Source organism: Calonectris borealis, chromosome Z, assembly GCF_964195595.1.
Source record: "Calonectris borealis chromosome Z, bCalBor7.hap1.2, whole genome shotgun sequence".
NCBI classification, from domain to species: domain Eukaryota; kingdom Metazoa; phylum Chordata; class Aves; order Procellariiformes; family Procellariidae; genus Calonectris; species Calonectris borealis.
The window spans coordinates 59,955,226-59,982,956 of record NC_134352.1 but is presented as its reverse complement, the minus strand read 5'-3'; the positions used below and the strand labels follow the sequence as shown (position 1 = coordinate 59,982,956).

At 39.3% G+C, this 27,731-nt stretch overlaps 2 protein-coding genes across 13 annotated transcripts in view; both read right to left on the bottom strand.

Annotated features, from left to right (window-relative positions):
* The window catches only part of ANKDD1B (ankyrin repeat and death domain containing 1B), a 30,886-nt gene extending 11,349 nt beyond the window's left edge, over positions 1–19,537 (bottom strand). Inside the window, exons 1-9 of one of the 4 annotated variants that reach the window (XM_075136762.1) lie at positions 15,993–19,537; positions 14,394–14,497; positions 12,252–12,350; positions 8,068–8,166; positions 7,871–7,975; positions 5,990–6,088; positions 4,227–4,325; positions 2,314–2,412; positions 1,306–1,404 (exon numbers count right to left, since the gene is read on the bottom strand). In XM_075136762.1, the coding sequence (XP_074992863.1) occupies positions 1,306–1,404; positions 2,314–2,412; positions 4,227–4,325; positions 5,990–6,088; positions 7,871–7,975; positions 8,068–8,166; positions 12,252–12,350; positions 14,394–14,497; positions 15,993–16,263 (1,074 nt within the window). In that variant the 5' untranslated portion in view covers positions 16,264–19,537. The remainder of the gene's footprint in view (positions 1–1,305; positions 1,405–2,313; positions 2,413–4,226; positions 4,326–5,989; positions 6,089–7,870; positions 7,976–8,067; positions 8,167–12,251; positions 12,351–14,393; positions 14,498–15,992) is intronic. The other 3 variants (XM_075136766.1, XM_075136764.1, XM_075136765.1) reach the window with 3 other exon arrangements.
* A 531-nt stretch (positions 19,538–20,068) lies between these two features.
* Positions 20,069–27,731, bottom strand: part of POLK (DNA polymerase kappa) — a 38,160-nt gene continuing 30,497 nt past the window's right edge. For all 9 annotated transcript variants that reach the window (XM_075136754.1, XM_075136759.1, XM_075136753.1 and 6 more), the window contains exons 11-15: positions 26,789–26,885; positions 25,327–25,498; positions 23,518–24,471; positions 22,059–22,110; positions 20,069–21,911 (exon numbers count right to left, since the gene is read on the bottom strand). In XM_075136754.1, the coding sequence (XP_074992855.1) occupies positions 21,827–21,911; positions 22,059–22,110; positions 23,518–24,471; positions 25,327–25,498; positions 26,789–26,885 (1,360 nt within the window). In that variant the 3' untranslated portion in view covers positions 20,069–21,826. The remainder of the gene's footprint in view (positions 21,912–22,058; positions 22,111–23,517; positions 24,472–25,326; positions 25,499–26,788; positions 26,886–27,731) is intronic.

Sequence of the window (27,731 nt, the reverse complement as noted above, 5' to 3'; positions counted from 1 at the left end):
GTAGGAACGTGGCAAGGCACTCCTCTCATGTGTTCGTACCTGGGATGTGCTGCTACCCTTGGCCGACAATAGAGAGGTCGGGCTAATGTTTCTCTTCCCTCAGAAAATTGCATTTGCCCTTAGTTGAATAGGCTGGAGACAGATTAATTCTGTATTGGGTAAACAGCTGTCAAAAACTACTTTCCAGTAATAAACTCTTGTCACATGTTGCTGCTAGAAATATTCTTCATACTAAACTGACTTGCTGTCATATTTATAAAAAGCAAATTACAGCTAGAAAGAAATCAAGGTTTTTTATTTAAGTGATTATTCATTAAAATAACTGAGGCGCAGGTCCAACACCAGTCACAATCCAACCATTAGATTGGCAAAGTCACTTTGCATGTTGAACATGTGACTCATCAGTTCCTTGTTAAATACAGCTAAAAAATAATTCCATAGCCGTTCCATTCACTGGTGCCACACACCAGTTCATTAGTGTCTTTATAAACCACAGCCATTTCTTCAGGGCTACAGAAAAATAAAGCAAGCTTTTAGGCAACGCTGCACTGGAAATGTTTCCAAGACTTAAGTTACAATTTTATGAGTTGCTTCTGCAGCAGAAACCCAATGAGAACAAGCAGCACAACAACTGCCTGATCTTTAAAATAAATCATTTCAAGCACATCATAAATTGTTCTTCCTTGATAACATTACACAACAGGCCAGTGATCACGGCAGATAAGTCACAAAGCCCAGATTCTATTTTCATCCTGTACTGTAGAAGTGGAAAATAATTTACTATTCACAGAAAATCCTGGATGTAACAGAAACTGTAATATCTAAATTGAGGCAAGATTTAAATACTCTTTCTTTTTAAATCCCAAAGAATGGCAGCATGCAGATTTTGAAGGCATATGCTTTGAGTGTAGAGGGTGAAAGCACTAAAGTGTTCATTTACCTTTTATTTACCTTTATTCAAAATCAGTTACAAGTGTTAACTCTTTGCCCATGACAAGATGAAGTGGCACACAGGGATGTCCGCATTACTGCTGCTTAGTTCAGGCAGGGTACTTTGCTCATCTTCTCACAATGCCCAGCCCTTGGCTTAGCCTGGCCACTTCTACAGTGCGCTGTCCAGGCACTGACTGGGTTTGTACAACATATTGCTAACCAACATCCATAAACCATGTAATAACGTGCATAATAAAAAAAAAAAAAAAAGGAACTAGTCAGTCTCATTCAGCTGTCTGTATTCCCAAGGAAGGCCATAAAAGACAGGACGTGTTGAACAACAGCAGAACAGTTATACTGATATACACTCACCTTGGGTTTAGGGACCAGGTCAATATTCTTATCAATAAGAAAAGCAACCAAGGATAGATGTCTATTCTGAATTGCAATCTGCAAAGCACTGCTACTGTTCTGAAAGAAATGGTATGGACAGCAAAAGCTTACATTTTTGTTGCCGGAAAAACAGCACTAAAGAGAGCTATCAATACCAGATAATCTTACATTTAAATCTGTGTTATTATCCCCTCCCAAAAAAAAACTCCCTTTGATAAAATGATATAAAATGAAGTGGATCAGCAGTTAGTGTGATGTGGTTTTGTAAATACTGAAGGAACTCTCCATTTTTACTGTATCACAACAAACATGCTAAAACCACCAGTATTCAATAGTCCTTTTCAATCTCTCTTAAGAAAGAGATAAATCAGCATTGTCAGCTACCCTGCACCATGGACAACGACAAAGCCAACACGTCTCCTATTCTGTTAGTTCAGTTTGACCTTTAACAAACAAGTATAGTCACATTAACAAACTTTAAAAAATAAATCAAGAGAAAATTTTCACTTAGTAATTCTGCTAAAACAAATAAGCTCTCTGTCTGCTGGAATCATAAACTTCTCTCAGCAGGCAAGCCAAGGCCATTCAACAGATGTGAGCTGGACTGGAGTCCAGGAACCAGATGTGGAGAACAGGTTTGTCATCAGTTCAGTCGTATATGCTGCCAAAAAGGAGGATTTTGAATTACCCTAGTTGGTTACATTTCCTAGTCATATGTTTTACTATTGGACACACAGTAAACAAAAAAACTCCACCACAAGTATCTGTCAAATAAATCTATGCTATATTTCTTCCACATCAGTTTTATTCTCTTAGGACTCTCCACATTCCCAATTCTATTTTATTAATTAATTCTTTTTTTTTCCATTTCATAAAAATAAGCAGAGCAAATATACTGTTAGTACACACAGAAAAGAGAAGATGAGGTCCTTCCCATAGCCCAGGATGTCCCAGTACCTTTGTGCTGGAGGGCTACTGTGTACATACTTGAGTTAAAACATTGATGTCACTCCCTGCTTCCAGTAAGAGTTCAGCACATTTTTCATGACCTCCTTCAACAGACAAGTAAAATGGAGTTTCTCCGTTCTGGACCAACAGAGAGAAAACATCTGTTCTAATTTAAGCCATGTGACTATAAGGCTGTGACACAAAACAGGTTAGCTCGATCAGACTTGTCCAGCTCAATAGAAGAAGGGAGATGGTCACAAGAGAACACAACCTGAAAGCTCCTAAATTAACACTTAAATGAAATGGCAACTCACCAACGCTTAAGTGACAGATGACATTTATGCAGACAGATGTATGTTAAAGTTTATGATACAGATAACTATTTCATAAATATTAATCATGCTCTTTTCAAAGAATATTGCTAGCAACAGGCACAGAAACAAAGACGGTGGGTACCAATTGCTGCCACTCAGCACCAGGCAAAACTGCTAGCATGCTAGCACATACCGTGACATTTCTGTCAGTCCAACACCACGGATTTCTGAAGAATTCTCAACTCTAGGACTAGTTATAAGGAGCGCTCTGAGCAGGAATAATCCTATTTGTATTTATTTCAAATCTTCTCATCCCAAAAAAGTCCCCATGTCTCCACAGCAAGTATCTAAAGTAAATTACGTCAGCTGCACAATGATCTAATCCCTGCTTCTCAACTCCTAAAATACACAAAAGTTTACTGAGAGTTACGCTAATGTTTCAGTATTCACAGAAGCATCAATAAATCTTAATTTTTCTTTGCTTAAACTCCTGCCACCATTATTCTGGCAAACTTAATATATTTTAGTGCTTTGCTCATGCTGGGGAAAGAGAGACCTGTTTATCCACAGACCAGAACATCTGGACAGGAAGATCACGCCATTAGCCATGGCAAGGCAGGGGCACAAGCAGTACAAGCTTTGTGTGCAGAAGCAACTTTGTTAGACAAGGCTTTGAAACAAGAGGGCTTCACATTTCCAAAAGGGGCTCGTGTGCCTCAAAGCTTGCATAGCTGGAAATAACAGACAAGTTGGATAAGAGAGAACGCCCCAACCCATAAATCTGTTGCTGATTAAGGAGGGCCTTGGGTAGGAGCGGGTGTCCCTTACTCATTTCGCCTGCTGGGTCAGCAGAACAGACAGTCAACCACATGGCAGATTCCTGCAATGGGCATGCAAGCCCACAACAAAATGAATTAACTTGCTCATTCATTCCAGCTGCCCCGCAGAAGAAGAAGAAGACGCAAGGACCCCTTTCCAAAGCAGGAACGCTGAGTTGAGTAGTCAGGGTGCATTTCCCTCCTTCACCCCTACTTTAAGCCTTAAAATTAAGCTCATGAGTGCATCAACTCAGGGATACAATCTTCAGAGCTAATATGCAATTTATGAATATGCTGGCTGAGCTCACCAACACTAACCCAGGAAAGAAAAGTGGGGGCAGTGTCTGCAGCCAATTCTGTGCAGCCAGTTGAGATCAGATGAACAAATCTGAGACCTCTTTGCTGAGGTGCCTGCGATAGTATGTGCTGGGTATGCATGTTGAACTGGCTCAGTGAATAGCCTGAAAAGCACCAGAGATGGTAAAAGGAATGGGATAATGTGGCCAGAAATGTTGGAGGACAGGAAGCAAGGTCGGGGTTAGGCCCTTCTCTCTTTCCTTCTACCAGTGGTTATGCAAGGACATGCAAGATGGAGGGGAGGTCACTGGGCGAGGAACAGAGGACAGAGGAAGAGACATTGAAGGAGTTAATGGAGCTGAATTTATTAGAGGAGGGATAATGAAACAGGATGCAAAGATACTAGAAAAGCAGCAGAACTAATGAAGTCTACTCAGTGCAAAGCTTATCCCTTTAAAATGTTATTTTTTAATTGATTTTTCAAATTTCTAACTATCTCTTTCAGTAATTTCTGTGTCCTTACCTGATTGAGGTCATTTATTTCCTCCCACTGTTCGAGCAGAATTTCTACAACTTTGCTGTGACCATTTTTGGCTGCCAGATGCAATGCTGTGTTTCCCTCCTTGAAATTAAAATGTCAAATAAGATATTTTAAAATGCAGAATAAAGTTGAAACATTAAGTAACAACAACATTTAAACACAAAGCCTTTGGTCTTTCCATCTCTCTTTTACATACAAGGAGGAGGCAGATCCACATAGCATGTTCCAAGATTCAGACTAATCCGAAAGGAGCCTTTTCATACGTATGCAGACATCACTTTGGTCTAGTTCGCTGTCTGATATTCTGAAAACTGCAGTGTATTACCAGTGAAAAAGACCTAAAATTCTAACTCCTAAAGAATGAATCAGAAGAAAACTTTGGGCACTAGTTCCTACGAGGATGGGGATATCAAGCCCCCAAAAGCACTGATTTAAAGATGAATGGCCAAAACCTAGGTAACTTTATATAATCTTATAGTGGCTTTGATGCCAACGTCACAGCCTTCGTTCCTCTTCACCATCAGTACAATTCCTCACTAGCTAATTAAGGAAAAAAAAAAAATAGCACACCAGCAAGCAAATAGAAACAAAGAGCAAGCTAGATGACTACCAAGAAAAGCAGCAGCTTTTCAGCTAAAAGATAATGCTGGCACAAAAACAAGTATAAAACTGGCTAGAAACAAACTGAAGCTGGAAAGTAGGAGAAGGATCCTAACACTCAAAGAAATGAGGGTCCAGAACGCTCTTTTCAGTCAGAGCATGGCGGAGGTGGAGGGGCAGAAAATCCAAATACATTTTAGGAGAAGGTATGTTTGCTAATTGATGGTTACAGTGCAAATGCTTTCAGTGACCCATGAGATGAGTTGCTGTCCTGGCTACTTACTCTTTAGGATCACGGCCTTTGCCTCCCATCATTGCTGCTTTACACATTTAGCCCGCTAGGTGTCTGGGACAACACTTTTATTTAACTGCTGCTGATAAACTACTTAGCACATCAGAGCTCCACCTTGCACTGCAGCTTTTAAAGTATCACCAGAATACAAAAAAAAAAAAAAAAAAGGCGTAACTTTCTGGGTGCTTGCTTACATGGTTCTATAAATGCACTGACTATTTTACAATTTTTAATGTATTTATCCTTGCAATGCCTCGGATGCAGAGAAACACTGTCATGCTCATTCCACAAATAGTGAAGTAAGGAGTAAAGAAATTTAAGGGCAGACTTTGAAAGTTATTTAGACACCTTAAAATGCAGTGTCAAAAGCAAAGTCAATCAGATTGAGGTGTTTAGGCACTTCTGAAAAATCCCCATGGGTGTTTATTTGCATCCTGAAGTATTTAAACAACTTTGAAAAATTAGTCATGCGGGACTTAGCAGTGACGCACAGACACAGCCGAGCAGAGCGAAAAACTGGGAAACATGATCTCCCAGCACAGAGGCTGGCACCTTAATCACCAGACCTTCCCACTTCTCCTAACAGACAGCATATGCTAGGCTTGCTTTACATGAATTATTAATGCATATGGAAAAGTTTCCTGGCAGTAAGACCAAAAGTTCCACTGTCCTCCCTTAACTGCTGAAAAATCATCGTCCTTGTATATTTGTTGGTCCAATATATGTCACTGCCAGCACCATGACATCTGCGCAGCTTATTCATATGGCTTGATTATGTTGTAACTACACTGAAACGAAGTAATCTTTCACAAGCACATTTTTAGTTGTACTTCTGTGGAAAAGAAACCTTTACCTTATCTTTTTCAGATGTAAACAGCTTCAGAGTAATCAAATTGTTTATCATGTCAACATGGCCTTTTTCAGATGCCAGAAGAAATGGCTTTTTACCTTTCTAGAAAACAATTATGGAAAGAAACACAGTGTTACTGAAAGTAAAAATACTTTGCTTCCAGTTACTAGATATATGGCATACATATGTGTATGTACGTTCTGCATAAAAATGTATATATTGTATGACTAAGTAAACCAACAAAAAAGTAGGTATATACAAGAAGAGTAAGAATTAAAAAAAAGATACAATATTTACTTAGTGTAAAAGACATTATACATCTTGCATAATCTGAAGAAAATATCTGAAAACCGTTCCGAAACGGTAACGAGGTAGAAAATGTGCTCAAAATGTTTAATTCTTAATTCTTCTCAGTATGAAACTATTTATCAAAAGAATTGTTTCATTGAAAGTCTGAGGATGCTCAGAAACAGGCAGTAAAGAAGTTGCAAGATTTGTTTCCATGGCGTAACACGATTGATTTGAATTCTGCAAGCACAGACCAGAACAACCATATCTCAGAAGTTTCACCCAGGAGGCCTGAATTTAGTGCTGTACATTCTGGCTTTTTTTTGGTGGTGGTTAAACTAACAAAAACTTTTCCAACTGTCTACAACTCAACTGCGTAAAGTTATCTTGACATAAAACCATCTCACTGGTCAGACCAATTAATTAGACAGCCTCACTACCTTATAGTGGCCTATATTAAATATCTAAGGAAAAAAATGCAAGCAAATAATAGATAATTATTAAATAACCTCAACATAAAGAAGATTCTTCTTCACCTTTCCTTTCCCAAGGCCTAAAACACAGAGGTTCGTTTTGTTAAATTAACTCTGTTTTGTCAGCCTTGTCACGTGTAGAAAGAATTCAGAATTTTGCACCATTAGGTCAATACAATTCAAGACTCGAACAAAAGGATAGGGGAGCTCTGTTCTTTTGGTGACAGACCCTACAAGAATAAATTTTCCTCATGTAAAGATAAAATATCCTACTTAGCTAAGTAAGCCTTCAAAGCAAGATCCCCACATTGTGGGAAGGAAAAATAAAAACACAGTAACCCTGATGAGGACAAGGCCCTGGCACTGGCGCACCTCTGCAGGATGGCTGCACATAGTTTTATGTTCTGCGTTGGCGAAATATGCCCGTGTTGGCCATAACTGGCCGGTTTGGTACGGGCAGGGGGCGGCAGGGGTGAGCTGTGTGGGAGGAGGTCAGAGACTGCTCTATGCTGGTCACAGCCATTTCCAGCTGGCTCCACAACGGGCAAAACTGACCCACCACATGTCAGCACTCAACCCACCAGAGCAGCTTGTCATACCTCTCTGAAAACGTATTTAAGGGAGGGTGGTCACCGCTACAGGGAGGATGCACAAGGGGAGATACAGGAGGAGACATGAGAGGACGCAAGGGAGGAGACACAGGAGGAGGTACACCCGCAGGGGACTGCAGCCCATAGATGAACCCTTGCTGGAGCAGAGGAAAAGAGTAAGAAACAAAGAGCAGGAAAAAAAAGGAAATGACTGTGGACTGACCCCAACCTTCTCTGCCTCCCATCGCCTCACTGATGGGACTGAGCATCATGTGCAGCAAAAGCAAAGGGAGCAGGGGAGAAGAGGTATCTGGAGGTCAGCAGAGACAGGCAAAGAGGGAGGAAAGGTCTTTTCCCTAAATGCTTGTCTGGCTGTTTGTCTTACTTGTTTCTCAATACCCAAATCAGTAATTAAAAGTTTATGTAACTGGCAATAAATTAAAATTCATTGAAATTCCCCAAGTCAAGATTGTTTTGCCCACAACAGATACCTCATGACATGAAAGAAATAAACAGAAAGAAACATACTGTACCCCATCAGGCTTGTTCAAGTCATTCAGATGAAGATCTTGGAGAAAATATTCAACTATTTTAACGCTATTGTTCTGAGCTGCAAAGTGCAGTACATTCATTCCTTCCTGAAAAGCCATAAGCAACTCTGTAAGAACAAGTTTGATTTTTTTCCAACATAAATACGTTTAGAGTTGGTAAAAACTTGTCATCAACAAACCTCATTGATAGCCTTCTGATCAGCGCCTGCTTTAACTAATTTTCTCATTATATCCAGATTTCCAGTCCAAGCTGCAAGATGAATCACTGTCAGGCCATGCTTCAAATAAAATGATAAAAGCAGAAATTACCACCAAAATACCTCATGCCAAATTTCTTTAAATCTTTTTGATTAATTCAGTGTACGAGTGCATTCTGTTCTGCAGGCTCTTAGAAAATCAGTATTAACACCTGGCAGTGAGTGGGATTCACCTCACTTAATTTAAGCTAAATGTCATGCATCAAGACCTAGCTAAATGTTCGGGCTGCCCCTCTTCTTGACAGAAGGTCTGGCATCTCCAAGGCTGAGCAGACCCAGCTCTCTCAGCACCTCCTCATACACCATATGCCCCAGTCTTAATCATCCCAGGGGCTCTGCACTGGACCCGCTCCAGCTTATCAGTGTCTTTCCTGCATCGGGGAGCCCCAAACGGGGCACAGCAAGCAGAAACTGCAGTCAAAACCAGTGGAGGGCGATATGGAACATGCATCTGGTGCGCTGGCTACAAGACTAAAGCTGGGCTTGGGCGAAATTCGTGACTGTGGCTCAAAAGTCTGCCCTGAAAAACCTTCCCAACTCTGACCAAGGAGAAAAAGTAACTAGATCTGATAGCCTTATACAATGAGAAAACTAGCCTGGTGGGTGAGGGGAGAGAAATGAATGTTTATCTCAACTTTCGTAACAGTTTTCACACTGTCCCCCACGACACCCTTGTAGACAAACCGATGGAAGTACAGGTGCAGAGAAATGGATATACCAAGGTGTACTGAAAGCCAGCTGAACTGCCCAAAGTGTTCTGATCAGCAGCACAAAGTCCAGTCACTAGCAACGCACGCTAGGCATTGATCCTGGGTCCAGTACTGTTTTAACATCTTCATTAATGACCTGAATGATGGGCCAGAGTGCACCCGTAGCAAATTTATAGATGATATTGAATTGGGAGGAGTGGCTGATGGACCGGATTGGTGTGCTGCCATCCAGAGTGACCTCAACAAGCTGGAGAAATGGGCTGACAAGAGCCTCATGAAATTCAACAAGGGGAAATGCAAAGTCCTGTACCTGGGGAGGAGCAACCCCAGGCACCAGTACTGACTGGGGGCCAACTGCCTGGAAAGCAGCTTGGCAGAGATGGAGCTGGGGCTCCTGGTGGACACTAAGTTGAACATGAGCCAGTAACGTGCCCTTGCAGCACACGAGACAAATGGTATCCTGGGCTGCATTAGGAAGAGCACTGCCACCTAGTCAAGGAAGGTGATTCTTCCTCTCTACTCACTGGTGAGACACACTTGGCATACTGTGTCCTGTTCTGGGCTTCCCAGTATAGGAGAGACATGGACATACTGCACAGAGTCCAGCAAAGGGCCACAAAGATGAGTAAGGGACATCTGACATACAAGGAGAGCTTGAGTGACTTGGGACTGTTTAGCCAAAGAAGGCTGAGGTGGATCTTATTATTGTGTATAAATACCTGACAGAAGGGAGTAGAAAAGATGCAGCCAGGCTCTTCTCAGTGGTGTCCAGTAACAGGGAAAGAGGAAATGGACACAAATTGAAGTACAGGAAGATTCACTTAAATATAAGAAAAAACTTTTTCACTCTAAGGATGATCAAACACTGGAATCAATTGTCCAGAGAGGTTATGGAGTCTCCATCCTTGGAGATAATCAAAACCCGACTAGACATAGCTCTGAGCAACCTGCTTTTCATGACTGTGCTCTGAGCAGGAGGCTGGACTAGGTCATCTCCAGAGGTTCTCACCTCAGCCACCCTGTGTGATTCTGTGCATGGACTGTTTGATAGGCATGTGTCTGGAAGGAGAAAAGGAGGCACATGGGTACCAAAAAGGTGGGTTCAGGAAAAGAAAAAATAAAAAAGGCAAATAAGGTATAAAATCAGCTGTAGAATAAAAAAGGGAAGGATCTTGTGATGTCCCCAATCTTGTGATTGTGGACTCCTGCTGATGGTGGTGAAGGTGACCTGCAGACCCAAGCTCCCCCTGACATAGGAAGGAACTACCTTGGACTCTCCTGCTGGACTCTCCATCAGGTCCATGTCTGAAAGAGTTAGGATGGTAAGGTGGATAATAAGGGATAAACTTGTATCTTGATATTAAGTGCAGAAGGACAAGCGACAGAATTGCAGCTTAGTAGTATAAGATTTCTTTGCAGTAATGTAATTGTGTATCAATACTAATACTGATAATAAGCCACAGAATTGTAGCTCAATCACTGGAATGTGGAATGATATAATTGTGAATTAATACTACTAATAATAGTGGTGTGTTTATTAGCCAATTAATGTATTATTGGTTTCTTAGAGATGTGCCGCTTAATCAATAAAGTTCATAACTATCTCCATGAGTTATGTCAAGTCTCCAATCTGAGACGGGTTGATGGTTGGACTCAATGATCTTAGAGGTCTTTTCCAACCTTAATGATTCTATGATTCTATGATAAAGGTGGAAGCACCACATATCTGCTGCTAAGAACACTACCGTGTGTTTTTAATCAGCTTATTTTTTGTACTGAGAAATGTTAAGAATGCTTAAGACCTTATACTTATTAATACAAAAAGTATGTCAGAAACTGAAAAGGGGTAAGAAATAAAGTCATAGTATCTTCATTCTATTTCTCATCAATTGCAAGATCAAACTGATTGCCAGAGAGTACATGAATCACTGTCAAATACAATACGTAATGTCATAATATTTAAGCTCTGTAAGCTAATTATGATGGAGTGTTTCCAATGGTCTTTCAACAAAGATGATTAACAACATCTAAGAACTAAAGTCAGCTAATAATTAAAAGGTAATCCTTCATTAGAATGAGATTCTGAGTTTAACAGAACCCCAGCATGGGCGGAGGGTCTATATTTCCAACCTGGCTTCAATATACCCTATCAGGGTAATTAAAGGAGCCATAAAATGTTTTAAGTCACCTTATTGCCTCAACAAATCTGGAAGATAGCCACTGAAAAATAATTTGCCATAAAGAATAATTTGCAATAGCTACAAAATAAAATTGCATTAACACTATACCCAGTGGTACTCTGTAAAAGATCCAGGGATCCGTTTCTTAACCGTTGTTATAGAGAGTACTACTACTTAAAGAAAATTTTACCCTCTTGCAGAACTACCCTATTAGCATTTATATCACAGACTATTAATTTTAGAGTACTTCATTCAGGCAATGTCTTTCAGCTTGCCATATAAAAGGGAAACGTTGCTTACAGCAGTGCAAGATTTACGTAGGATAGGGTCCAGAAAGACGGCCACATTTCTTCAAAGCAGCATGTGAGGCATTCACTGACAGGGCAGCTTGGGAGAACATTTCAGAGCAACTCAAGCAGCACTAACAAGGAGATAGTTACCTACACTGCAAGCACATGCCCAAGCCAGGAGCCGCTGAAACTGGAACCAACAGGTCTCTCTCATCTTATTTTTATTCCAACACAATGCGAAAACAAGGCAGCTTCCTCTCTCTACCCTCCACAACCTGGAATTTGTCTTACAACTTAAACACTGCCACATATGGTGGATAAGGAAAAAGAAGCAAACAGGGGAAAAAAAGGTAAATCTATTTTCATTATTCAGTTCACTGGAAAATTCCTAGTTTGAATAGCCTGTTTATTAATAACATAACATACATTTGGTTTTAATATCTGAATCAAATCTTGCACTGTGAATCACCATCTGGCCCAACCAAATCAGCCATACACTGCTAAACTCTTAACGTGTTGGAGCCTGCAGAGCTGTCAGTTTTGCATTAAGCTACTTATATAAAAATGGAGGGAAAGAACACAAGGAGTTACTTTCTGAGCTCCTAGCAATCCTCAGAGCTCATTTTTACTTTTAGTGATTGTTTTCATACAAAGTGGCCAATGATTAATACACAACTACCACAGACAGCGTATTTGCACAAGTGGCTTCAACCACCCTTGCGCTCACTCAAGTATTCAACATAGCCAAAGCTCTGGGCAATGTGTTTTTCCACTAACAATGTTTTTTCATATAAATGTGTGCAGTCTTAAGACAAACTGAAGCATTTACAGCAAGCAAAACGCAGAGCATAAGGCAAATATCTACTTTTACTTTTTCCCTAAGGTGTTCCTATACTGTGTGAATCAAAACATGTAAACCAGCTTACCTGATCTGCCATATCAAGTCTAGCTTTGTGATGGAGAAGAAAATCCACCACCGAGATATGGCTTCTTGCAACAGCAAAATGGAATGCGGTGCGCTTCAGCTGAAATAAGCAAAGCTTTGGTTGTCAGGTCCATAACACTGTTCTTTTCCTTGTGCGGGTGATCAGGATTTCTGAATTCTCTGATTATTAACAAATGTATTTGTTAATATATATTCATTTGCATATTTCTCCTTCAACAGCCACGCTTGGTCTTTGTCTGCATTTTTGTTCCTTGGATAGAATTTAGGTATTGATCTTAAAGATTGTAGAACCAGAACGATTTAGTTACTCTACATAGCATCATCCCTTCACTGAAATTCACCGAAATGTCGAAGTGGGATTAAATAATTATGTACTGCCTAGAGGAGACACATGCAGTACAAGAAGCATCCATGGTTATTATTTTATTATATGATTTGATTTGAAAAGCTGAGAACTAGATTAACGCAATTAGATTTGCTTTTGGTGTCCTCCTTGCTTTTGATTATATCTGCAACGCATGACGAGATTCCTCCCTCACTGAGTATTAGTCACCCTCCCAGACTGAGTCATTATCTATGTAAATGAAAGCTTCCACCTTGCAAACAGTGAGTAATTTTACACAGATGAATAGGCTCAACACTTATCAGGAACACTTGATTAATTTTTCATTAAAGTAATTAATGGTATGAATTTAAAAGGGATTGCTTAAATTGAGTTAAACTTTAGTGGACAGAGTTTTGCTTCCAGTTAAATTGAACATAACTGGGTTTAACATAATTCACTGAGAGTTTCCATACAAGGATATATAAGTGATTTAACTTTAAAAGTCAGTTTGGATTTTTTCTCTTATGCTTCTATGCAGATCAGCAGACTTATCCATGTGTAAGTCTAAATTTACAGCTATATGCATTAAAAGCATAAAAAGGGGGGATTTATGATGTGCATTTATGCCAGAAAAAGCCTCTTGCAGAGAAATAATTCTATCAGCAAAACTTACCTTTTGGCAGCCTTGCTTATTTGGCTTGGGAATACAGGGACAGGAATGATCAACGTGAACAAAAGAATGGTTTTGCCAGTATAAGCTATGTCCCCACTAGGAGAATCAATCAATGCACACACCCACATAGCTATGCTAGTAAATCACTTATACTGTAGGTCTGATTTAAGGATGACAGAGTAAAGATTCAAACTACTGGAGTGGAAAAGTGTTTAGTTTAATTTCCTGAATTCTGGAAAGCAATAAGGAAGCAAGAATTATTTTTTTAAGTGACTTTTTAGAGTACTATGTAATTGATGGGAACACTCTCATTGTTCAAAAGAAGTTTACTCAAAAGAAATTTTTGTCTCCCCCTTTTTTTCACAAACAAAGCAAGGAATGCACCTGCACTGTCTCCTCAATTCCTCAGTGGGGAAAAATGCACGCAGGCATGGGAAGCAAGTTTTTTCAGAACCCATGATTAAGTAACATTGGATGTTCACGGGTAGATGATTTATACTTAGCCACTGAGGGCAAACTGTTCTCCGCAACTCCCAGATTAATATCATGACTGCTCCATTGCCGTTGAACTACCTCTCATGTGGAACAGAGCATTATATTTTGTTACTGTGAAGTACTCATCCTCAGATTTTAGGCCTAGAGCTTATGTCAGCATAAGAAATGCATTTTCGTCTATCTAGGGCAAATCTGAACTCTGATCTCAACCTGGAGCCAGAGGACATGGTAGAATGCTCCCGTGGCTCCATACAAACCGAACGGTAACAATTCACACTTGAAATTTGTAATGTTAGCAGCATAAATTTGTTCTCAAAGTGACTGTGAGGTTAAGTCCTCCTGCTCTGAACGATGGGGAACTCGAGAAATTAGAGTAAATATGAGAGCAGGGACCACAATTCAGAAGTCCTTAGTTCCCAGTCTGATGCACAGACTAGTGGCTAAATGCAAAGACCTGTGCATTATGCTGTCCATACTGGACGTGTGAAATATTTCTTAATCAGGTCCTAGAAGGGACTTCTGCAGCCTCAACACCTTGCAGTTGATGGGGCTAGCATGCTGGGATTCCACCATGCAACCCTGAGGAGTCACATTTCAGATCAGTGATCTGCCAGACGCTTCATACTCACAGTATCTACAGCATTTATATTAACATTCTTCTTAAACAGCTTTTCCATGGTTTCCAAATTGTTCATTTTAGCAGCATACTGAAATTCTCTCTCATTTGGTAATACTGTGGAAAAACATGATGAGAAAATTGCATTACTAAAAAAATAGCCGTAACCAACTTAAGGGATGATGATACTGTTCTTACTTTATTTGTCCTGATTTCATATGTCATGAGAATCATTTGCTTCTCATCATGGAAGTGTTCCAGGATTACATTTTTCTCCTCTAGAGACATCTGGCTGATGTTTCTAGTTGCAACTTTTAAGTGCAAATAGAGGTAGACTTTTCACAGCATGGATTACCATTATTTGCACTGTTCACAGGAACAAGAGTTCATTTATGAAGCTGTCACCACCTAAATGGGTCCCAAAGCACTTTATAGGCATAGCAGCGAACCATACATTTATTTCAGTACTCATAGACAATGGAAATCTTTCCAAACTTTTCCCCCCCTCCCCCTTTTTAATATCATGTTGTGGTATCCACATTGTCTCAAAAAAAGCACGTCTCAAAAAGTACATGGAAAAAAACCAGGAATTTGAATTGGCTGAAGAGTTCCAAGGAGGTAAAACACAAAAATAATAACAATATTCAGATTCAAATGACAACAAAAATACTTTCACTCTATTGTTTCTGAAAATTAAATCATATATTTAATGGTTTGGTAATATTTTCAATGATTTCTCTACGTTTTCTTGTTTGTTACTGGAAATAAAATGACTAGGACAAAGTAGGTATTTTGTTAAGTCACAAGAATCTTTGTCTAAAATAATTGCTTTTCAATTCAAAGAATTCATGGGAAAACCTACCTATTAAGTCCAACAGAGATATTTTATTTGTTTATTTTCTTTATCTGCCCTCTTTGCCAGCCTGGAATCAGGAAGCACGGCCCAGGAGAGTGGCTCCTGGCTCTCCCGCTGCGATCACAGCACAGGGCTGCGGCAGGGCTTAATAATTACCACTCAGTTTCCACAAATAACCCGTTTTCACTAATTGCAGCCCACACCAGAGCAGACTGCTCTTTCACAAACCGGTTTGCGGGATGAAAACGGGAGACACCATCACTGGGAGTCGTGCCACAGAGCGCAAGAAGGCCAGAAGGTCGTCCAATTTCTGCGTGCCCCCCAAAACAGGAGCCCAGATCGGTTGTGAAACTGTTGGCAGAGGCTCAGCCCCAGGGATGCGACTAAGGCCAGCGAACCCCCTCGGACAGCTTCAGGGGTGAAACTGAAGCAGGGCGCTGGGCAGTTTGCAGAACCTGTCCCTTGGAAGACGGACGTGCCAAACCCCAGCTCCCCATCCCACATCCACACGTCCTCGCTGATGTCTACTGCTTATAAAGCAGCTCACGTTCAACCTCCTCCTTCCCTCCTCCCACCGCTCATGTTGTTCTTTGGTTGAGGCAAAAAGGGGTTGAGGCAAAAATCCCCCACCATCTCGGTAGCCCTGACAGAGCCTGGTGCGGTGCCCCCGGGCAAGGCAGCCCGGGGCTGTGCCGCCCGCAGCGACGGGCCGCGCTGCCCGCTGGGTTGCCCCGCCTCCGACCCCCGCGCACTCACGGCTGTCGTGGCAGGCTGCGGCGGGTCCCTGCGTGGCATCCTCCCTGGCGCGGAGCAGGCGGCTCAGCCCCTTCATCGCTGCCCGCGGCTCCTCTTCCTCCTCACCCGAGGGAAGGAGCCCCAGGCCGCGGTGCCGGGGGAGGTGCCCTGCGCTGGCCCCGACAAACCGGTTCCCAGGGCTGTGAGTTGGCCGGAGCACACCCAGCCAGGCCCTGGCTGGCAGCGCCCTCCCCGCACGCCTGCAGCAGCACCCCGCGCTTGGCCACATCATCGGAAGAGGGAGAGGTGCAGAGCAGCTTTAAGAGTTTGTTTTAAAAGAAACCAGGACCTAAATACACGGAATTTCTTGATACTAGCCAGGCATCAAACAGGGTCATCCTTGCACAATCCCCCCCGCGCCCCAGGTCTTTTCTAGTGGCTAGCCTTATGTGCAAATAGCAATTTGCACCTACAAATGCACACACAAGACAAAAGTAGTCCAGTTTGCTCCTGAAGTGCTTCCCACATCGCCACACAACAAGAGGCACTTTTGAAGGGCAATGCCACAAGTACATACAGACAGACACACGGAGGCATCATAGCTTGCATAGGACCCCCGGCGCCAAGTGGCTTTGTCACTAGTTGCAGGGTAGTCGTGGAGCTCTCTCTGCAAGCTGAAGACCATTTGGGGGGAAAATTCCTCGTGGGAGTTATTCCCACTGCTGTCAACTAGTCTTCACTGGACTGGAGAGGGTGACTGTCCCTCCGCCCCTGCAAGCTTGACACAGTCTTGGGATGCGAGAGACTAAGGTGCTTCTGCCGTAAATTTGGGCAGAAACACGCACGTGCAGTAGAAGACTCTTCATTTTCAGGTAGATAATACTTCCATTTGCTTTTGTCCAGTCCACATCCCCAAATGTTCAGCTGCTGTGAATTGACATATTGAGATCCATCTGATCTACCTATCTCTCAATTTATTTTGAAGTCCACTGTTACTTTGGTCTACTTAAGCTGCCATTGGTATTTCATTTCAAGTAGACAATGACTTTCTGAGACAGGGCAGAAAAATTGTTTAAAGTGATGTTAGATTTTACTTTAAAAACAGCCTTTGATGTTGCTAACGTTTCAAAATAAATATTGGAAAAGTAACTCCAACAATGCAGGACTATCAGTATTCAGCCTTACACAACTGAAGACACATTCGTGTTCCTTCACTATAATTTTTTCTTTGTAATAAAATTACAGTCATCTTAACTTCCAAGATTATTAACACCATATGCGTCCATCATAAAATTAATCTGAAAGACTCAAAAGAGTTTGTAAATTGATTAAATTTGGATAAAAACCTATTTGCTCAGATTCTGCTTATCATACATCAAGAGATTTCAGTTCTTTTCTCTTTTAACATTTTTGATACAGTCAGGCTGTGATGTATAAGAATCTTTACACTTGATACTCCTTGGTCTGATAAGACAGTTTCATCAACTGTACTTCCAGTAGATGAATATTACTGAGCTGAAAAAAACACTGTGAAAATAAACCCAGAGTGAGAAGAAAAGTAACTGATTGAGCTGTAGCTGAATGACGGAGGTTTCACTTTTACTTGCTTCCTGCAAGTCAAACGTTCCAGTGAAATTTCTTAGGAGGAAGAGTTTTATTCCTGTATGGTGACTGGGCCAGTAATACAGGCCCACTGTTTGCAACATTAATGCTCCTTTTCGAAATGAGAGACAGCAGACAGCTATGGAATGATTGGGTTTACCTACAAAGCTGGCACCGAAGGAGAAATAGATTTGCAGCCTCATACAGAGCAGAAGTTATATATATATATAATCTTTAAAGATAATAATTTTACATACAGTCTGGAAACACCAGCTGTTAGTTTCCAGTAGTAATTACTATCATGCAATACTATTTCACAGCGTATCCCTTGTCTCTTAACTAACTTTGCCAGTACAACTATACTTTATGTGCTCAAACTTTGCAAATAGAAAGTTTACCACATTCTCTAACTCTTTCAAATGGCCCCAGCAACCTGCAGAAAAGACTGATGCAGAAACTAAGAGATGCAGAATCCAGAACAAAGTGCAGAGCAAGGGAGTACTGGACCATCTTCCTCACTTGCCTTCACAAAGGTCTCTCTCTGCCAGGAACTCAGAGCATTTTTTTTAATATTTAAAATAACAGTAGTAATAAATACATAAACAAGTAGAACAAATATAAAGAAAAAATGTAAGGTAAGACAAAAGCATGTTGAATAGTGCATAAAGAGGAACAAGCAAAAATTATGTCCTGTAAAAGAAGGTGAGATTTGAAGATAATGTCAAAGTAGCGACTATCATGTTTTTATTGAACTGTGTATTAATCTGTATTAAACTGGGTACTTCTACAGAAAGTATGAAACGCCGCAGGACTCTGAATCCCATGGTGCATTAATTGTTTGCCTGTGCAACTGCAGCACCTTACAGTGACCCTCATTCCTCCTCTCATCCCTGATGGTTACAGCTACCTGTTAATGAGCAGTAACTAGAACAATGAAATGGAGAGCCCCAGTCTCAACAGGTGCTCACGTATACAAACGGCAATCAGAAAAGACTCGGCAGACATCCCCAAAACACCAGCTGGACGACAAGCTCAGGCTGCTCCCTAGGTTCACTTGTAGGCAGCGTGATTTTTGATGGCTCCAACCTTCTGCTTGGATCTGCATACTACAATATGAGAGAAAGAGACAGGGATGTGATAAACTATCCCCAAATTAATTCCAACACAGATCAAGCCCAAGCAATTCAAGCCCAAACTCTGTCCTGCTGATGTTCCTGCCTGTTACTGACACTTCAAAGTGGAACTTCAGCAACTCTGAGAACAAAACAGCATAAGCCAAAGTATTTATATATGTCCAACAGGAAAGTTTCTAGAAATAAAAATTTTGAGACACCCAGGCCAAACAACTAATAAACAAAATTGGTCACCGTGATATCCAACCACAGTAAGATGTTCTGTAGGCAAGATATTTCAAAACTCAGAAATAAATGAAGATATTACTATAAATAGCAGTAAACAGATTCAATAGGAAAATGCTATTCTACAGCCTAAGTTTTTGGTGTTGAGGATGTACAAGATAAACTCAAGCAAGTCTTGTTCTTAAGGTAGCATCTCAATGGCTGTCCCACTTATGCTGAGTATCCTCCTTACAGGTCATCCGTATGCTGTCTGCATTCCTTTCTTTAGAAATGGTGGAGAGAAGAACATTAAGATCACAGAATTATCATCCTTCTTCTCTATCATTCATAACTAAACGAGGAATTAAAGATAACGTATATATATCTACCTTAAATAAGAGAGATGCTTACACTACACAAAAATTCTCATCCGCTACCAACCTAGATCATTCACGTGCTTCAGAACTGTGGATATAGTAAGTGTGGAATGGCTCACACACAGGAAATAATTTACACATTAAGTTAAACACAGCTATAAAGAAATTTCCAGATGCTAACGAAAACAGATTTTAAGTTAAGGTCAATTATATAACACACACACTGAGAAAAATGCAAAACAAAAACATCACTCACAGAGTCTTCTCCGCAAGAACTGAGACGAAAAATCGTATCATGGAAGTTTATGACAATACTTAATCGTGTACTGAAGGCCTTCTTCAGTAGAAGATAAAAACTGTAATAAATGTGGTATAAGAAACTATAAGGAATATTAAAAAAAAAAAGGCTTCTGTTTTGCATTGCAGTAAATAATTTACATGGAAAACATTAAAATAATCTCACCAAGCACCTTCTGTAAACAAACAGAATCACCTTTCCAAAAGGTGTATTTTTATACACATCTCAAAAGACAGATTTTTCTGGCTTTAGAATCATACTCTGAGTTTTATTTCCACATTGACTCTAACATACTCCAGAACTTTAACTTCATGACACTCAGATAACTCTGTTACACTTTTTTTAAACAGATGGTAAGACAACTTCCAAGGCTAAGCCAAACTAACTTCATTTGTTCAAGCATTTACAGTAGTTTACTTTTTTGCTAAGTAATGCATATGTAAAAATACACATTTTAAAGAAATACACACAAGGACAAGGTAATACTTAGATTCTACAGTTTATTGAATCATACAGATACAAACTAATAAAGGGACATGTGATCACCTTCTAAACAGCAGTGGTAGCTTAAGTCATTGTTCCCTCAGTTGCTTTTATGTCTTTCCTACCAAAAATTTCCAGCTCCCACCTCTGTCAACAGAACAGCTCATGCTGGATGCTCACTGACCTACTTTAGAAAAAGTCAACTGAGTCAGCTTACATAGTCTGAACTAGTCCAGCTGATTTGGTCCAAAGCAGATAAAGGAGCACTGACATCAAATGACAGAGCTGTGGGTACAGTGGCATCTGGCAAATAAACAGATGAGCAGGTAGAGATGATGAAATCATTCCAGCAAGTTTGGAAACAAAAAAGCATGTTCTGGACTTAGCCTGGGCTTCTAAAACATACCAGGTACACATTTGTTTGTTTAAAAACCAAGCAAACCCCAAAGTACTTCCAATACAGTTAAACAATGAAACGGATGCTTCTATAGTAGCCACTTCTTTTAAAGATTTTGCAATTGAAAAGCAGTTTATATTTCATAGAGGGTTTGACATTGTTTGTATAACTTGTAAGAAATATGCTGTCATCATAAATTATTTGCCTGATAAATATTTAATTATAATAAAATGTCTATACTTAAGCAATTTGGTATGAACAGAAAAAAACTAAACAGAGTATTTTAAATATTTGCACTTTACAACTTCCTCCTTTCACATATGTACTTATAAAATATCGTTTATTCAGAAATACAACATAATTTTAAAGGGAAAGATAGGTAAACAATAAGATGCTTCAGCACCTTACATATTTGCACATCATTCATATTATTATTGCACCATGAGACCTTTTATTTGAAGTAAATTTAGTGCTACTGACTGGTAACAATTTCACAATTGCGAAGAAAATTGAAGTTCTCAGTCTCTTTGGAAAAGCCAAGGATCAAATAGCATTTGTCTGACTAACCTGGAGAAATCCTTCTCTCATCAACAGGTTTATTAACATTTTTTAAATCAGTGAAGTCATCCTCATCACAATGAGTTCCTTCAGGGCTGGTCCATCAACTCTTACTGAAGTCATTTTCAGTGACAACAATCAAAGCTTGACTGTGCTCTAAATTCTTGCTCTTTCCCTTTGAAACTGTGCGACCAATCAATTTTTGTAACCACTGAGAAGACAGACGTTCAATAAGCTGAAATCAAGCAACTCAGCTCTTCTTTGTTATCACACGGCTAATACCACAATTAAATTCGGTGTTGAATTGTCCAAGGAAGTGTCAGCCTGAGCTACTATGGCTACCATGGCCAATACAACCAACAGAAGAGACAGCAGGTCAGGTGTGGGAAGAGGGCCTTCAGTGTGGCACTCTAGCTAATGATTCCTGCTTTCTAGCGAGCTTGCCCTACAGGCTCGCTCAATGGCAGCTCTAATCTCCCTGTTCTGTTTGCTGAACAGCAGAGAAAATTCATGAGCCTGCTCGTGACTCTAACAAAGTTCCACATGCTTAATATAAACAAAGTCGAAGTGCTAGCACATTTTGATTCTCGGAAACGACTGGGGAAAAAAGTATTAGTCTCAAAAAAAAAAAAAGAATTACCTGTTGTACCTCCTCTTCTACCTCAAACATCATGTTCTTTTTACACAGGCATGCAATGGCTCCAAAGTGACAGGCACCTGAATCCAGCCTACCACCAATGCTAAATTCATTTGCAGTCATAAAACACTATGAAATACTTCATATAGAGTATGTTGCTACACAGTCATTTAAAAAACATTTCAATTGTATGCTTGGAATTGCTCGACTTGGCCTTTTTTGGTACTGACTGTGAAGTTGTTAGTCCAGACCTAAAGTTAAGGGGAAAAAAAAAAAAATCACAGTAAGAGGTTAAAATATACAACGCATACCTACACAACTTTTACAACACTGAATATTTTTCTAAACTTTATTATTTTAAAATGAGTTGTGTACTCAAGTTTCCAGAAAACACTTACCTTTTTGTTCCTTGCGATGGATTTGTGCATTGCTGTCCTCTGCTTAAACCTCCTGAAAAGTAATTGGAAACAACCAAAATTAATTACTTCAATAAAGCAAGAATGCTTCAGAAATTACATACATGGCAGAACTTTTAGAAGAACAGTTTTGGGTAAAGCTTTTCTTTCCCTTTTTTTTTTTTTTTTTAACAGAACTGAATTTAATCTGTCTCAAGCAGATAACAGTTTGAGCACTGCAGTTTATATTAACATTTTTAAAAGAGAAAAACAAAAAGCCTTTAGTTTATTGAATTTTAAGGGATTAATTTGAACCTTGTAGTTTTCAGAAATATTTCAGCATAACATAGTTGATTTTCAAGGTGGTTATTGAAAACTATATTTCTGATTTTTTTATCCTGCAGGGGGAAAAAGGAATCTTTGCCAACAGTTAAGTTTTTCATTTAAAACAAAGCCTATTTGCACATGTAACAGCAAAACTGCTTATAAAATTTTCTGTATAAAGGATTCATATTGTAAGTCTCAATTGTGTTCTGATAATTCTAACACTCTAGCATTTTAATTTCCTCTCATAAAGCTCCCAAGTTAGATTAGGGACAAGGTACTTTAAGCAGATACTTAACTACCGCAGATGTCCTCTAATCTGGCTGAAGATTAACTCTTCATCAAAAAGAGAAACTACTTGAGTAAATATTCTACTGGTTTGGCACGTTACAGGTGCAGTTAGGACAAGAGGAAATGGCCTCAAGTTGCACCAAGGGAGGTTTAGATTGGACATTAGGAGAAATTTCTTTACTGAAAGAGTGATCAGGCCTTGGAACAGGCTGCCCAGGGAAGTGGTGGAGTCACCATCCCTGGAGGTATTTAAAAGACGTGTAGATGAGGCGCTTAGGGACATGGTGTAGTGGGCATGGTGTGTTGGGTTGACGGTTGGACACGATGATCTTAGAGGTCTTTTCCAACCTGTATGATTCTATGATATATTTTATTAGATGTAAAACAGGCTTGCAAGTTCCTGCCTTTATGCTTTAGTTCACTACGTCTCTGTTTTTGCCAGCACATTACATAATGGAACTTTTCTGTCAACTGAGTCTCTGAAACAACCCAGCTTGAAGATGTTTTCATTGATTTTCTTAAATCCTTACAAACACCTTTCTGAACATGGTCAGGAGGTAGCAAACATGCAATTTAGAGAAATGAGCAGTAATTCCTATATCACCATTGTGGCAAATGAGAATGCACTGTGTAACTACCATCATATTCATAAATATAGTTTGTCATGAAAACTGATTTGGTATTTTTTAAATAAAAATGTTCACTCTTACACAGGCCTTACTCAAATGAACTTCTTGCAAAAATGTCAAAGCCCTGAAAAGTTCAAAGTATAATATTACCAAATTATTTTAATTGTATACAAGCAGATAATTTGAATAACAAAATATATCCTAATGCACATACTCACCAACTCTGTTTGAGTTTTCCATATTATAAGTCTTAGTAGGAAAATCTTTTTTTTCTGTCAGCTCCTGGATAAGGCCTTTATTTAAGCAGACATCCACATGTCTGTTAAATGACACAAGACTGGTGGTTTTCTGTTCTGAATTACAAACTGGACAAACAAGAACACTGTCGTCTTTGGCTTCAAAGAAACAGGATGAACTAGTTTCTTCTGTATATTCAGTCTTTTCAAAACGGTCTTCACGGTCTTGTGAAATTCTTTTGGGGAAGAGACACTGTTTCATACACACGTTTCTAGCAATATCACTGAGATTGCTAGGCTGTCTTTCTGCGTGAGATTTATCAGATATTATCTGAGTTAATTTTTCTGTGCTATTGGTAGTAGAGTTGTCAGATGTAGTTGCAGATTGGTCTGTTCCTGCTAATTGATCTGTTTTATTTTTTTGACGTTCATCAACATTTTCATTTTTAAATTGTGGAAGACAGTTAAGTGTATTTTCTCTTGAATTGTCATTCTTGGATATTTCCACGGTATCTTTAATAAGAGGCCCATTGAGGCACTCATCAATATGCCTATTAAGCTCTTCCAAATTATTGCTGCTTTGCTCCTCAAAGCAAACAGGGCAGGTGAAGATCTTACACACGTTAAAATTCTGTAAGTCTGTGACTTTCTTTGTTTCTTCCACAAAATTTGCTGATTTCCTATCATGAAAGAGCTGCTTACCTACACTTCCATTTGGAGAAAGATTCTCACTGTTTAGTTGCCTTGCAGCTCGCTTTTTATCAAAAAAACTCCCTCTGGGAGATGCTTCTGAATTTTTTGTGAAATATTCTTGGTTGGACTTTCCTGGCTGAAGCCTAAGAAAACCAGTTTCTTTTCCTGATTTTAAGAAACTCATAATGCTTTTTTGTTGGTACTTCTTCTCTTCTTCACTTAGAAATCCTGATACTCGTACACCTAATGATGAAAAACAAACTTCTAATACCAATTTTATGAAAACTTGATACTAATTCTTGATTAACACCTTTTGAGGCACTCAATAAAAGTGCATTTTATCTCTAAACGGAGGCTATACTACCTGCAAATTCTAACAATGTATCACAATGTCCATACAACTTTATCAGACCCGAACACTTGCCCAATCATATTATTAATTTCAATACCCATGAAGTTTTAACCGATTGCACCATAACATGAGGCTATAAACTTAATACAGTTATATAGAATTCAGTCTGAAAGAGAGTTTTGCATGAAGTTTTCCCACCAAAGTATTTTTTTCTTCAGCGCATTCTGATACCATAGACAAGTAATTTTTACAAATGACTGAATGGTTCAAGCAGAATGTACAAGCACCTGAAACACATGGGTCTTAGAGTCAAAACACATTTGACAGAAATTTTCAAATTTCTTGCAGAATATAGCATCTTCTATCTATAAGCACTTTCATTTAAAGCATCTGTTTCTAAAAGAGGTTATGAACAGAAACTACCTGTTTCTGTGGTGCAGATCAGATTTAAAAGCTCTTTTAACGCAGCAGAATTAAGCACTGCTATGCGTTAAAATTCTACTCTCATGCCAGTGTGTATGTTGTACCAGGGCTAACAGGTGATAGGAAAAGTACAACCTCAATTACTAAAATGTTCCTGAGTCACCATTCAGCACTCCAGACCTGTTTCACTTCACAAAAACTACCAGGGCAACGGAGAAAGGATAAATCCATTTATACCGATTTTACTTTAGAGTATGATCTATTACTTTGATACACTAAAAGATCTAACTCTGAAAAGGAAGAATGAGTTTGAAAAATTTTACCCATAAGTCTTATCCGTAAAGGGTGAGGAGCAACACTATCAATTTCTGTTCCTAATAAGTCTTTAGCAACAGCAAATATTTCCTCCTCAGTAGAAACAGAAGACAGCACGGTTGAAGCTCTTGTTTTTACTTCAAAGTTGACATGCTTTAGCTTCAAAGTAACAGTTTTACCCTAAGCAAAAAAAAAAAGAAAGAAAAAAAAGAAAGAAAAAAGAAAAAAAAGAAGGAAAAAAAAGAGGAAAAAAAAATAAAAAGGTTAAGCATGTCATATATGGCATAGAAACAATTATTGTGTAGCATCTATATAAGGGCCCTAAAGCCATAGTCAAGACTGTGTGCTTATCTGTGTACAGCAAGGGGCACTGCCAAGAATTTGTCTGCAAGATTCTGCACTTGCTCCTAAACTGCTGCCAAAGCCGAATTCTCTGAAGTGGGTCATTGGCTATGGTTCCCCGCAGACCATCTGCCACCAATGCATGTTCAATAGATTTCATGCTCTGGCTACAGTCACAACTTCTACCCTGTCTACAAAAACTTATTTCCTCACTTGGAAACTCTCAGTGCCAGATATCTTAACTTTGCTGGGAAAACTACTAAGGACGCATAAGTGATACCCAATTAAGGATTCGCTGAAAACTTCCTTCCTCATGCATGGTGCTATCAGAGCCACACACAGCATCTGTGTTTGGCACAGATATTCCCCTGGCAACACCTTCCAAACCATTTGTGTTATTTAGCGTGTCCATCCAAATGTAAATAAATGGCGGCCCTTTTGTTCTGGTGCCTTTGTAAGCTTATCCTTTTGTCCTTCTTAGCTGATGATTTCCCTTTCAACCTGTCATCTTCTGAGACAATCTTTTATGGCTGAAGAAAACTAATCACAATTCTTATAGGCTTTTTAGGCTTCCTTGCTTTACCATAAAGACCTCCATAGAAAATATGAACTGTTCTTTCCAGATGATAAATAGAAATTTGGGGAGAAGGAATACAGGGACTGTTCCTACCATTCATACCATTGAATGGTATGAATAACTTGTCAGCAAGTTTGGGACATGTGAACTTCTTAAACTACACTACTGGCTATTGACTGGATCCTGTATGAATATGGGAGAGAAACACAGTGTTTTAAATACATTAGTATTACATGATTGACCAAAGCACAGCTTATAGACAATCAGCTCTATTATTTGTTTATAAACATTGCTTTTAGCATAAAATATTTATATGCTAAATAACTTGGTTAATTAATTTAATTTTTTCCAGGCGTGTTATTAGATAGCCACCTGAACAATATCAAAATGCTGCCTAATAATTCTAAACATCTGCAAATTAAAGAACAGAAACTTCTGAAGATAGATTGCATGGTATGATGCTGCTGAAAGCATTCACAATAACGCTGCATTAATAAATTTGAGTGCAAGGTGTTGTCTTTTTGCAAGTAAACAAAGTATAATATAAATACCTTAAGTCCCTCTTTCTGTAGCTCTTGAGCAAGGTCTCTGCAGAGTTCTCGACACAAGTTGTACTGGTCTTCTGCTGTGTTTATTTCACTGAATGTTCTAAGATAAAGATATGATCTTTTTTTCAGTATGAATCCTAAAATTTGTTCAGTGGCTGGTGTCTAAAAGTATTTTTGTACAGTTAAACAAAACTACATCAGAAGGAGGTTGTATAGGTTTGAGTGTTTATTCAAGGAAAAATGAGTATTAATACAAATATTATACAGAAAGATTTGTGCACATTTATGTGTTTCAAAATGTTTGCAAAGCTCTTCAAATAATGAAATAATTTCAATTTTTCACACACTATTTGAAAATGTATCGGATTTAAGGTCATTAATGCTTCAATATTTGCAAGAGAGAATACTAACACCAACTGAATTAATGGAGCCAGCCAAGTTATTTGTATTTAATCTCCTTTGTACCATGCTGTGTAACATCAGAAGAAAGAAAGGATTAGAAAGTCAACATCAGAGCCAACTATCAGAAATAAATAATGCAGATGCTAAGAAAAAGATGCCAGTTAGGATAATTATGTCTAGCCTCAGAGGATGAAAAACTATCTTTCTGCCAAAAATGTTGCTAACTGCCTTTGCTAGACCTTCTTAGCAGGGGAATTACAGTATTTTTTTTTGTTGTGCATCTGCTTTTTAGTAATAACATGAAAGCAAAGGCAACCTTTGGTTAGTAGTGGTTTTAAGAGAAGCGAGAAGCAAAACTTACAGCTGCCAGATGCTTTTGGAAAGGTCTCTCAGACCCATTGTTTCATGCCAGGCTTTATATTTACAAGTTTAAAGTCCCTATAGTTACACTGGATTTCAAATCTCTAAGTTATATTCAGGTTTACCTGACGTTTTGAAAAGTCATCCTCTATTATGATTCACATTCCCCTAAGAATGTTTGCAT